At 42.9% G+C, this 13,317-nt stretch overlaps 1 protein-coding gene across 8 annotated transcripts in view; it reads left to right on the forward strand.

Moving 5' to 3' along the window:
* Window positions 1-1,297: 1,297 nt before the first annotated feature.
* Window positions 1,298-13,317, forward strand: part of fat1a (FAT atypical cadherin 1a) — a 76,005-nt gene continuing 63,985 nt past the window's right edge. For 3 of the 8 annotated variants that reach the window (XM_020043832.3, XM_020043834.3, XM_013131870.4), the window contains exons 1-2: window positions 3,232-3,358; window positions 5,641-8,929. In XM_020043832.3, the coding sequence (XP_019899391.2) occupies window positions 5,668-8,929 (3,262 nt within the window). In that variant the 5' untranslated portion in view covers window positions 3,232-3,358; window positions 5,641-5,667. Of the gene's footprint in view, window positions 1,542-3,230; window positions 3,359-5,640; window positions 8,930-13,317 lie in introns of those variants that run through there. The other 5 variants (XR_002196155.2, XR_002196156.2, XM_020043835.3 and 2 more) reach the window with 3 other exon arrangements.

Here is a 13,317-nt window from a genome sequence, read left to right on the forward strand (position 1 = left end):
GGGGGGTGCATGGATGGTCTCACAGACTGTGACAGAGAGACTAAAAGAAGGAGCTAGCAAGAGTGAGGCACACACACACACACACACACAGAAAGGGAGCTCTTGCCTCTCGTTTACACAGCCTGTGGGCAAATGGGACTTTAATGAGCCATTGGTGAATGGACATTGGACAGGGATTGGCATGTACCAGATGACTGGTTCAGATCACACTAAAACGTACATGCGCGTTTGCGGGCCGACCTGCGCGCAGAGTGGAGCTAACTTCTGGTGTGTGACTGGGGGGCAGGGTGTAAATCTGTGTTTAAGATTTCTGCTTATGTTTACCCTATAAACAAAAGGTATTTACAGGGTTTTTCTCCTGGTCACCGTTTCTGTCTTCTTGAATGATGTGTACATTTGCTCTCACAGGGAAGTTAATTAAGTCCAAATATTTTCTGAGTTGTGTGGTTGTCCCCCCATCTACCTTAAGGTGAATACATTTACTGTAAGTTGTCCTGGATAAGGCAATTGGCTAAATAACTAAAATATGTAAAATTACATCATATTGGAAACTTTGTTCTTTAATTAGAGGATGTTATTGTCAATGTCTAATTGCAAAGCAATTTACTATCAACAATGTTGATAGGTATTTGATTCAGATGTCAGACACCTTATCATTCCTCCAGGCCATTTGCTAAACATGAAGCCACAGAAAGTCCCCAACCATCATCATGGACCTCAGCAACACTATTCATGGGCTGTCTATGCTGCTAGACAGAGATAGTACAGGACCAATTTTACATTATAGTAATTTAGCCGACGCTCTTATCCTGAGTGACTTACAATAAGTGCATACTTCTTAAGGTGTCTTGGAAAAACAACATTGCTACCAAGACTGGAAGCTTCTAGCTTTAGGCCATAATGGCCCTTTTGCACTCTTACGCATTCATGTTTAAATTCACACTCCAGCTTATCTATAAACACACATTCACTATACAGTCAAACATACAGGCTCTCTATGCACGCAGTGATCTTTTCCCACTGTCACATACTCCAAATCACCGCGCACACACACACACACGCGCGCGCGCGCACGCATATATCCAATAATCTACACGGCATGTATATTGTGAACACAAGTCACTTTCCAGATACGTGCATAAAACTTGGAAACTTGAAACGTTGCTTTCTATTCTATACGCTTGTGTGGCAAATCGGCAAGGAGAGCAACAACGGAGTGTGCGCTTCGTGACGTCACAGCTCTCTAAACGCGAGGCATCCCGGTAGAAAGAGAAGGCTACTGCTGTTGAACCGAATCTGTACAGGAGCGCACGCAGGCGAAAGATAGTGGACGCAAATGTGCCATCGACGCTGAATGAAAATGTGGCTTTTATTGATTTCGAATACGATGGAAATGTGAATAATGTGAAGTAACCTGTGTCGGAATAGTTCCTGTTTGTGACTTTACCGTTTTGCGACATGCTGGCATACATCCTTTGCCAACATTTGCTGGGATTTATCTGAACGGAACTTTGGAACGGCGGCGTCACCCAGTTAGTCTGGTAAGTAGTCTAAAATATTGCTTTGCTGATTTTAACGAGAACCTAAAGCCACTGTGAATACCAGGTGTCCTATCTTACGTTCAAAATTATTTATATGTTAAACTTGCAAGGAAGCGCTATAACATTTACGGGCATGTGTCACCATGATCAAGATTCTTCTCTTTCCACAAAAATGAACACACCGAAGACCGCTGATACACTTATACTAACCCACACGTGAATGGACACGCACACACACAATCTACAAAGTTCTGGTTGAGCAGAGGCGTGTGCTTTGCGGTCCTGAGCGCCCAGCGCATGGAAGAGAAAATAGACTCAGCTACAGTAGTGAGAGAGCGCCATCAATCGCCTATCGGCCACACTCCCATACGCAGGAGCTTGGATATCAGGGTTGGGGTCAATTACGAATTGAGTTGTCAATTTCTCTTTAATTTCAAATAAATTCATGAATTTACATTAACTATATGGCCATCGGGGAAAAGCAGCACTTTAATAGAATTTCAATAAACATTCATTGTAATAAAACATTTGTAATTTATTCTAAACATCACTACAGCCGTTTACCACTACTGATATAATGTGCTAACCAGTACCATGTAGCACATGGCTGAATTAACTAGTTATCCTAAGAATAATATGTAAATAACTACAGTGTTCTGGATATATTACATTGTGGTATTGTGGATTGTATAGATCATAATTTCCTTAATATTTTAAATATAAGAATACATTTCCCAGAATGCCTTAGATCCGACGCTGCAGTAGATTCTGGACGAGAACACTATAACAAAACTAATTAAAAAAGCAAACATCGTATGACTGAAAAAAAAGACTAGTGTTTAAAAATAGTGAGTGGTATGTCTTTGCATTCCATATTGTTCTGATTAATTTTTGGTCAAATGAACGAGTTTCAAGTTCCTTGACTCAGTTGAATTGGTTAGAATTCAATTCTACTTGTTTCAATTACATGTGAATGATTCTTTCTGTAGGGTGGGGCCAATCCAAAATCAATTAAATTCATTTGTACCGAATTTAGTTAGATATTATGAATTGACCCAAACCTTGATGGAAACATATATATAATCATATCATAACACATTTTTTACTGATATTATTATTTTTTCATTTGAAGTTCCATAGACTGATAATAAATAATAGGTTATTTGATCCCCAATAATATGTATCACTATTTACATTAATGAGAACTGCCATTCACTCAGCGGAAACAAATGGATGTAATCCTTTTCAAAAAATAAACACATATTATCTGCATTTCTACCTGAAAAGTTTTGCATATGTTCTAAAAACCTAGGGAATGCCATGTGGTCTGATGTTAACAGTATTGATGCATGTAAAGTGCAATCACCGGGGATAGGACAAAACATTCATAGGTAGCGTATCGGGATTACTTTTGCATTCGCATTCTTATTCTGTATGGATGAGGAGGCTTTTATCCTAGGAAGGAATACATGGTTGAAATTAGACTAGGGAATATTGTAACAAAGCTAATTTGAAATATGTATAAGCTGCCTCTAACTTCGGCAGAGTAGATCAAAGTGATCCGTTATTTTCGGTTCACGAAACTGGGAGAAGTAGATCCGGGCGTGCGCAACGCGGAGAGATACCAGGCGAAATCGGTGTGGGAGAGAGAGAGCGAGGCGGAGGGGAGGGGGGGGTGTAGAGGGAGAAAGCACGACGAGAAAATAGTGTAGTGGAGTGAGACGCTGAGTTGGAGTCCACGTATTTACCATGCAGACATTTGGACCTTATAAATTACATGAAAAACCTCCAAATCCACGCCGTTAATGAGGGCATAGGTATGTAATGGGATTTATATGTCATTGCGTTTATCCTTGGAATAAGCAAGTTGTCTTCGTAGTTTGTTAATCGATGTTAAAAGTTAGTGCAATCTGACCGGACTAGTTCTCTAAGTGGCGCTGGAGCAATGGTCTAAAATCAGAGCCCTTTCTTCCAGTGAAGTTTAGCGCCTAACGTTTTATTAAAAAGTGTTAGATGGCTACCATGTGAATTTTAGAGTATTGAAGTTGGTCAATGTTTTGGAATTTCAGTGTGTTGCTGTACACATTGTTTAGTGTTCGGGCATTGTGACCGTTTTTAGACAATATATACATCTGGCTCACGCACCGTGTCAATGTGAAATGAATAGAAATCGACACCGTTGGGGGATGGGTTTGAAAATTAAACAACATAAAGCAATAATTTGCATGAAGCTGTTGAGTTTTTGCCTTTCGATTTATAAAAATAAAGCAACACAAAGGGGAATCATAGTAGATTATATATTATGGAAAATACTTTAAATAACTTTGAAACGGTCTTTATGGTTTGCCAGCAATAGCATAGTAAGACATTCTGGATATGTAGGCAGACTTACCACTGTCCATATATTACTTCTGAATGCTTACTAAACTGATATGATAGTGTCGCAAAGCTCTACCCCGCAAGTCAGGAATAGTTAATCTAATCCCCGGGGAGGAAAGTATATAGCCCCAAGGAATACTGTTTAAAAGTTCTCATTAATGCATTATGGGATGTTGCTAGCCAAGCTTGCTTGACCCGATGAAGGAAGTTTCCCACGGGGTGAAATCATGATACGATGATAGGAGTTGGTTAATTTTCTTTCGAACATAGCAGTGCTGGAAGGCCAGTGCTTTGAAACATGTATGTGATTACACACGTTGTAGCCTACTTATGTTTATTGTATATAGTCACGTGCCACAGTTTGTTTGCTGAAATTTGTAATTCTTTACCAGAATGTTTGTCCAGTACAGCCACAGCTGTTTGGTGTTATTTCATGCTATTCCGCATGTGCCAAACCAATATTATTACACACGGCAATGGACGTTTTTAGAGACATTTAAAATGGAAGGTGGTTTTATTTGACCAATTTTTGTTAAAGTATTAATTTCGGCAAACAAAGGCACTAAACTTCAGACGAGAAAACATACAAGGTAAGCCTGCAATTACCTACTCGTGTGGAATACCTTACTTTATGGGGTCAGATGAGTTTGGCTAGGTATGTTGCTAGCTCGCCCTATAGTACCCGTAATAGTCTAACATTGCAAACAGTCTGAAGGAAGCTGGACACCAGTGTTCATTAATAGCCTGGCCTGGGATGTCTTAACATCCTCCAGCAGTTTTTTCCAGCAGTTTGCACCCTTTATAAAAGGCCAATCAGCAGCCTTGTGTTGTCTTAGCACCGCCTTGCCAGAAAATAGGCAAGCTCATGAACGAAGGCTCCTTTGTCAGTAAATAAGGCTACATCTTTTAGGGCTCTTATTTTAAAATACATTATTTTCAAAAAGAATGGTCAACTTACTAGGCTTCATTGTATATGAAATCTTATAAGCAGAAACCTGTTTCCTAAATTTCCCTTCCATTGACTGTAGACCACCTATATTGAGAGAACAGAAACACTTTTCCAACCCTTTCTTTCTGTTATGTAACTGCTTGAAGCTATTATTTGCATCATGTCATGTAGATCAAAAAACTGCGTAAATGTAATATTTTTTTGTGCAAGACGGAAGACATTGTGAAATTCACTCATTGTAGCTTTGATGTCTGTATTTGTCTGACATCTAATGGAAAACGTGACAATTGAATGCTGTACAACTATTTTGTCATTACCAATGACCTCCATCATTATTTCTGTACGGAGGATTGAATCGAATCAGTTTGTGTTTAGAAGAGTTTCTGCTTTGAAACATTCTGTCAAAAAGTGAAACAGATTTATGTACTTGTAGACCTATCTTTCCTTTTAATCATATTGCTGAAATATTAAGAGGGATGCAGGCTTGGATAAATAAGTTATTTGGCCTGTAGGTTTTCTACCTCTCCTCCTCTTTCATATAGCAGCCATTTACCCATTTGTCATCCCATTTAAATGAGTTCGGTGAGCCTCACAGTGAAGAGAGGAATAAGGTTAGAGACCTTTGTCCAACAGATATTAACAGCAGCCGCTCGCCGTGCCACTTTGAAGACACAATTATTACAGGAAGGTTTAACCTTGATCTGCAAATATCGTTAGCACAATACCAATGTTAGAAATATGATTTCTAACAATCTGTTTTTGTGTGTCCAGGTGGTTTGGGAAGAACACGGTACGAAAATGGGGAAACGCTCGACTTCGCTGCTCGCGCTCCTCCTGCAGCTCCTCTGCGGCTGCACAGGGAACCAAAGGATGGAGAAGACATTGGCCCTGCAGTTTACTCACCCGGTTTACAATGCCACCATATATGAGAACTCTGCTGCAAAGACCTACTTGGAGAGCCACGCCAAGATGGGCATCTATATCACGGACCCCGCCTGGGAGATACGGTACAAAATTGTGTCGGGAGACAATGAGAACCTTTTCAAAGCAGAGGACTACATTCTGGGAGACTTTAGTTTTCTGAGGATAAGAACCAAAGGAGGGAGCACTGCCATTCTGAACCGGGAGGTAAAAGACCACTATGTGCTCACTGTCAAAGCTGTGGAGAGGGTCACCAATGTGGAGGCTCGCACCCGAGTCAAGGTCCAGGTCCAGGATACCAACGACCTGCGACCTTTGTTCTCGCCCACCTCCTACAGTGTCTCGCTGCCGGAGAACACGGCCGTACGGACCAGTGTTGCCAAGGTCACGGCTACGGACGCCGATATCGGGACGAACGGCGAGTACTATTACAGCTTCCGGGAGTGGACGGATATGTTCGCCGTCCACCCCACCAGCGGAGTGGTGACACTAACCGGCAAGCTGGATTACTCGGAGACCAAGCTGTATGACCTGGAGATCCTGGCGGTGGATCGGGGCATGAAGCTCTACGGCAGCAGTGGCTTCAGTAGCATGGCCAAGTTGACGGTCAGGGTTGAGCAGGCCAACGAGCACGCGCCCATCATTACCGCTGTCACCCTCGCCCCCTCGGATGCTGACCGCGACCCCACCTACGCCATAGTGACTGTGGAGGACAATGATCAGGGACCGAATGGGGAGATAGCGTCATTGACGGTAGTGGCGGGCGATCCCCTCCAGCAGTTTAGGGCCATGCGGACCAGTCCTGGGAGCAAGGAGTATAAAATCAAAGCAGTCAAGGATGTAGACTGGGTCAGTCAGCCGTTCGGATACAACCTCACGTTACAGGCCAAGGACAAAGGAAGCCCGCCTCAGTTTTCCTCAGCCAAAGTTGTACACGTTGCATCTCCCCAGTTTAAAGTGGGTCCCCCTAAATTTGAACGCGCCGTCTACAGGGTTAATCTCAGTGAGTTTGCCCCTCTTCATACACCTGTTGCTATGGTAACCGCATTGCCAAAGTACCCGCAGTTGAAGTATGCTTTCAAATACAAGACAGAGAAGAATCGGTTTGCTATTAATCCAGATACTGGCTTAATAACCACTACTGGACCCATCTATGCGGATTATGCCCCTAAATTTGAACTAGAGGTAATCACCAGTGACAAAAAGGCCTCGACTAAGGTTATCATTGACATCACTGACGTAAACAACAACGCCCCAGAGTTCCAGCAGACGTCTTACAAGGCTGCTGTTGACGAGAACTCGCCCGTAGGCACTGACGTGTTGGCCGTGAAAGCCACTGATCTAGACAGCGGTGAGAACGGTTACGTGACCTACACCATTGCCAACGTGAGCCCACAGCCGTTCGTCATTGACTACTTCTCCGGAGTCATCAGCACCTCAGAGGAGCTGGATTACGAACTGGTGCCAAGGGTTTACAATCTTAAAGTCAGGGCTTCAGACTGGGGTTCCCCTTTCCGGAGGGAGGTGGAGGCCCCTGTTACTATCACACTAAACAACCTTAATGACAATAAACCTCTATTCGAGAATATAGATTGCGAGGTCACGGTGCCAAGAGACCACGGTGTGGGAGAGCAGATAACGACGGTGTCTGCTATCGATGCCGACGAACTGCAGCTAGTGCGGTATGCCATAAGCGCCGGCAATGACCTTGATCTATTTGAATTAAACCCCAATTCGGGGGTGCTTTCTTTGAAACGCACACTGAACGAGGGGGAGGTGGCTAAAGTATCATTCCATAGCCTGCAGATCATTGCCAGTGATGGCGAGCATGAAACCGAACCAATGTTTATGAACATCACAGTCATCACAGCTCGCAAGCCTGTCCAATTGAAGTGTGTCGACACTGGGGTGGCAACTATGTTGGCAGAAAAGCTGCTTCATGGCACCAAGATCCATTCCCCAACGGAGCCTGATGAAAATTTCATGGATATCCATTCAGTTAACCGCTACTCCCCTCAGTTTACAGAGTCCTTCCCCAGTGTCATTGAGGTGAAAGAGGACCTTCAGGTTGGGGCGAGGATTGTCCATCTAAGTGCTTCAGACATGGACAGTGGCTTTAACGGAAAACTGGTGTACGTTATTTCGGGAGGAGACACAGAGAGTCGGTTCATTGTAGAAATGAACACGGGTTGGCTTTTGGTTCATGCTCCTCTGGACAGGGAAACCACTGACCACTACACACTGAACATCACAGTGTACGATCTGGGAATACCTCAGAAATCCTCCTCGCGTCTCCTAGACGTTAAGATCTTGGATGCTAACGATAACAGTCCGCAGTTCTTGAAAGATGCGTATTCGGTGGAAATTAGTGAAAACACATCAGTGGGCACTGAAATCATCCAAGTTGATTCCACCGACAAGGACCAGGGGGATAACGGAGTAGTCAGGTACTCGATTGTGGCTGACACTGACCAATTTGCCATTGACGAGCTGACTGGAGTAGTGACAGTGAAAAGGCTGTTGGATCGCGAGGTACATCCTGTATACGTTCTGAAGATTGCTGCCCGCGACCAGGCCATAGACGAACCTCAGCTTGTGTCCACGGTGTTGCTAAAGGTAATTCTTGAGGATGTCAATGACAATCCTCCCGGATTCATCCCTTCAAATTACCACGTAAAGGTAAGGGAGGACCTCCCGATTGGCACTGTGATTATGTGGCTGGAGGCTTACGACCCGGATATCGGGCCTTCCAGTCAGGTACGGTACAGCCTTATCGACAACGGGGATGGCAACTTTGAGGTGGACAAACTTAGCGGAGCAGTGCGCATCTTGCAGAATCTGGATTATGAGAAGAGGCAGGTGTACAATCTCGTGGCAAAAGCCAAGGACAAAGGGAAGCCCCTGTCTTTATCTTCGACGTGCTCCATTGAGGTGGATGTAGTGGACGTAAACGAGAATCTGTATCGCCCGTGGTTCCCCTCTTTTGTGGATAAGGGATTTATAAAGGAGGACGCACTCATCGGGACTTCCGTAATGAAGGTAACGGCTCATGACGAAGACACAGGCAGAGACGGAGAAATACGGTATTCCATACGGGATGGCTCAGGCCTAGGAATATTCACCATTGATGAAGAGACTGGTGAGTTTCTCCCTTTTCCCCCGCATCTGTCATTACCATATTGCCTCTGTGTGAAGGCCCATTTTGTTAATCATTTATTATTTAAGGCACCAAATGGGTATGCATGCATTTTAAACAACTGGGATTTGAATAGGGGTGTAATCCCCTGTATTATGGCAGGCTGTACTTGTTCACCCGATGCCTACTCCCCAAATATCATGGGATGGGGCAAATGGGGAATGAAGGTGAGGGTTGCTTCCTGCTGAACCGGTGATCTTCCTGACTCCTTTCATTTTTCTCTGAGGAAAGAGAATTAATGGCAAAAACAGATGGAGCAGCTGTCTCCTGGACCTGCAGTAGACATTCCAAACTAGTTGCCGTGGAATTAAGAGGATTGCTCGTTGATTTCACCCACTGAATCCTCCCTCCCTTCCCACACAAAGCACTGTTGAGCTGCAAACGGCAATGTGTTCTCGGTGTTGCAAACTGATCATATGCAAATGGAATATGTTGTTTTTGGCTTGAATAAAGTTGCTTATCGTCAAAAAATGTATGAAATGACAATAGTTTGTCATTCATCTACTTTAGAATTACAAATGTCAATTCGTGTGTTTCTTAGCTGAAATGCACTTGTTGGCCTCTTTCTGGTTTTAAATAAAGCATTAATCGTGTGTGTGTGTGTGTGTGTGTGTGTGTGTGTGTGTCCGTCCCAGATGCCTACAGACGTTACCTGTGCCAAGGGTTTAAAAATAAGCAGTCTGGAATTCAAACGTTTTTTGGCTACAAAATACAACTGGTCACCCCGTCTAGGGTGTGTCAGACCTGGCTCACTCCTCTATGTTTTAGGCTTAGTTACCATATTCGGGGTGGCTCTGTGTCCATTCTTCCCTTAAAACAAACTGTATTTCTGTACTGGAATATACATATTTAATGTCAAGATGAGTTGGTTGGTAAAACTTGATGCATAATACATCAGCTTCTTAGCATATACTGTATGTAGCCAGCTATCCCTTAAGTCTGGATTTGCTATGCAGTGATTTTAAAGTAACTTAAGGAGATATTTAAAAAAAGAGGGGTGGATGCACACACGCACTGTATTAAGTGGAGTAAATTAGCTGGGCCTTCTGTGAACCTATGGGGAAATCACACTTTCTTTGCTGGTAAATTTAGCATGACTGGATGAGCCGGCATGAAGCGTCGCTCCTTAAGGACCATCTGTCAGCTATTGTGCTTGTTCAGTCTTGGTGCGATTGTTCTCTCCGTTGTCAGATTGTTGTTATAGATTATTTTACCCCTTTTTTCCTAAGAAACTGAGGGAAAATGTAAATAGAGTGAATTGGAGCGAGCCTTTGATTCTTGAAATGCAATTTAAAACTCGTCAGAGACTGGTTTAAAAAACGGCTTTGGTTCCACTTCTCAAAGTTTGTAGAAACATTCTCATACACAATGCACTCTTCAGGGAGTTTTCAAACTCCTTACGTTTGAAACTAAGTGCCTTATATTTAGATAACAGAGATTCTTGCTCTGGGCTTCATTAGCTGAGACTCTGCCTTTGCTTTGGAGCTGTGGATCTTAGACAACATCTCTGAAGTGTTCTTCTTTCAGTAAATGACACCTATGTCTGATTTGAAATCCCACCCCTGAATGTATAGGAGGTAGGTCACTAGGAGCCCGTGACCTGCTCTTCCTTCCCAACCTCAACCTCTGTTACCTTCAAAGTGATTTATCAGAAGTGGCAATGATAGGATTGTCCTGCTATTCAGCTCCATTGTCAGGGATCACAGCCAGAGCTGGTAGCAGAGCAAAAATGCCCTAGGCAATGCTGTGCCTCCTGGGAATTCATGCAGGTTTTTTTTTTTTTTTTTGCGGGGCGGTGCGAGGTTACCACATGCGGTCTGAGGATTATGTTCTAAAAGGAATCAAAAACAAAGGGTACACACAGAATCACTTCCAATCAATTTTGTTGTTTTAACTCATGCTTTCTGACAAGTAAAAAAAAAAGGGAAGGGAAGAAGGGACGTTAATAAATAGCAAAGTGATAAAATCGAAGTGTAGGCCTTCATGCCAGAAGCCACACACCTTAAGCTCTGGAAAAGGTTTATGAGGGGGCTAGAAGGGACGTCTGGTTAACATCTGTGTCTGGTTAACTTGAATGCCCGCTCGAACGCTTGGTCTCCATATGCAAGCTTTATTTATGCACTTTATTTCCTCAAAACCCCGGTTTGGACGAAAGAAGGGTAACGATGGGGAATGTGTTAATTAAAAGGTCTTAAGTGCCCAATTTGACTTCCTTACCCTTCATTTTGCCAAAAACATCAAATGTTGGCCCTCACAGTTGTTGTCATTATAAACCTTAAGCCTGTCCTTTATTGTTAGTTACTCTGTATTTCTTTGAACAGACGTGGATACTCACTTTCATAAGTAAGAGGACAAACCAAATGTTGAATACGTTTGTGTGCAGGCATAGCCAACTATTGTAAGGTAGCTCTACCAAGCAAGAGATTAGTGTCCAGAGATTGCAGACCACATCTTTAAGCATCAATATAATATTGATTTTCCAAAGGTAATCTGCGATATGTATCTATGAACCCCCTGTCTGCCCATGACATATCTAAGACATGTTTATACTGTTCTTATTGTTAGACCGTAGACAACCATGTCTGCTAAAGGACTGGCCCGTGCCCCTCTGGTTTTCTTGCCTGTCTTTACATCTGCACATCACACAAGCATGTTTAGAGCCGGGGGATATGTTGAGCCCTGGTGAGATTTACTGTCCAGGCTGGGCTAATTCTGTCCTTGTGTGTGCTCAGACAATCCTGCCGAGGTAATCAAGTTAATAGGGGCCGTGCGCACTTAGGGCCAGCTAGGTATGCCTCTAACGTGATTGATGTTTTCAAAGCCACGCGTGGAATCCGGGTTCCTTGATTTAATAAACCTTTCGTTTTCGGAAAAGAAGAAAAAAAAGAGCTTGAGGTCATGAAACAGAGAGAGGAACAACTACTCTCTTTACTGAGAATTAAAGGCTTTTAGCAGCTTTAGATTATTGGAAAATAGACTGCTTATGCCAAATTTTCACAGCAGTTTAGACTAATTAACATAAGGTTAGGAAAATAGGTAAACCCTTCATTTAAAAAAAAAAATCTTGTTTTAAATTTTTTATGTGGGATACAACTTTTTTCAACATGACCATGATAGCCGGAAGGCGGTGGTTGTTGGGCGTAGAGGCCGTGGGGTGACTGAGGTGGTGAGCGGTAATAATTTGGTACAAAGCCACTGGAGTTGAAATCAACTCCTAATGGGCTTCACTCTGCACTATAAATGCGTTTCACTGGCGTGACTATAAAAAGACAGTCAATTTAAGTCAACAGCTGTGGGGCGGAGGATGTTGTTTGTCATGGGCTATACTTTATTAGTGGTGAAGTAGGAAATAGGTACTTTAAGTGTACAACTGGTACTTTGTTGTTGAAAGACATACCGAACTCCAAGTAGGCGGGGTCAGTTAGTCCTGGGGTTTGCCTGAAATGATTGATCGCTGAGGTATGGGGTCAAAGAAGGGTCCCCTGTGGTCAGTTAAGAATGTATTTTTGTTAGAACTCCTACCACGTTACAAACCTTGACATAAAGAGGTAATTGGACCTGACTCGCAAAACATTGTTTTAAACACTGTTTTGCCCAACACTGTTGAAGTCATGTCTTTAAGTTTGTTAGCCTATTTTGTGAACGAGGTGAACAACCAATGTGATTAAGTAGTTTGCAGTTTATTTAAAGATGCATTCTGGGACTTCCGCGTTGAATTTCGGGACCACTGCCATTAGGACACTAGATTTATCCCATTTTGGGCTGGATTTGTAGTATGTTGTTTTTATTTGCCTAATTTGTAAGTACAGTCACTCTAATGCCTCACTAAGCCATGAAGTTCAGAGTGTGAAAGCAAGTGGTTTTGATGATATGGATTGATCACACATGATGACAGTGCACAATTTCTGGGCAGTGTTTTGGCTTGAGTGTGCCGCTTTCACAATCAGTGGCCAAAATTCACCAAATGCATATTTTTTTACTGGATAAGATAAGGTTAAAAGGGAGAACAGGGGGATGTGAGCAAAAAATGCATATTGATGAAAGACTCCAGGCCTTAAATGCCATCATCAGAGGTGAACGGAATTGTAGGCCTTCAGGCACTATTTTTGCATCTACTTTATGTAGGGAAAACTGAAGGAATCTCGAGTAGCCTCAGTGGATTTGCTTCTTCCGTCCATATGCTTATTGGATAATGTATGCATTGCCCTTTGCTCATTGGATAATGTATGCGTTGCCCTTTCGCTTCAAGTTGTTACGAGATGGTGTGCTGAAAGAGAACTTTGTGGAGGCAAATTAAATAGTTTGATGGGTAATGACAAAGTTCTGCAAGC

Source organism: Esox lucius, chromosome 25, assembly GCF_011004845.1.
Source record: "Esox lucius isolate fEsoLuc1 chromosome 25, fEsoLuc1.pri, whole genome shotgun sequence".
Lineage (NCBI taxonomy): Eukaryota > Metazoa > Chordata > Actinopteri > Esociformes > Esocidae > Esox > Esox lucius.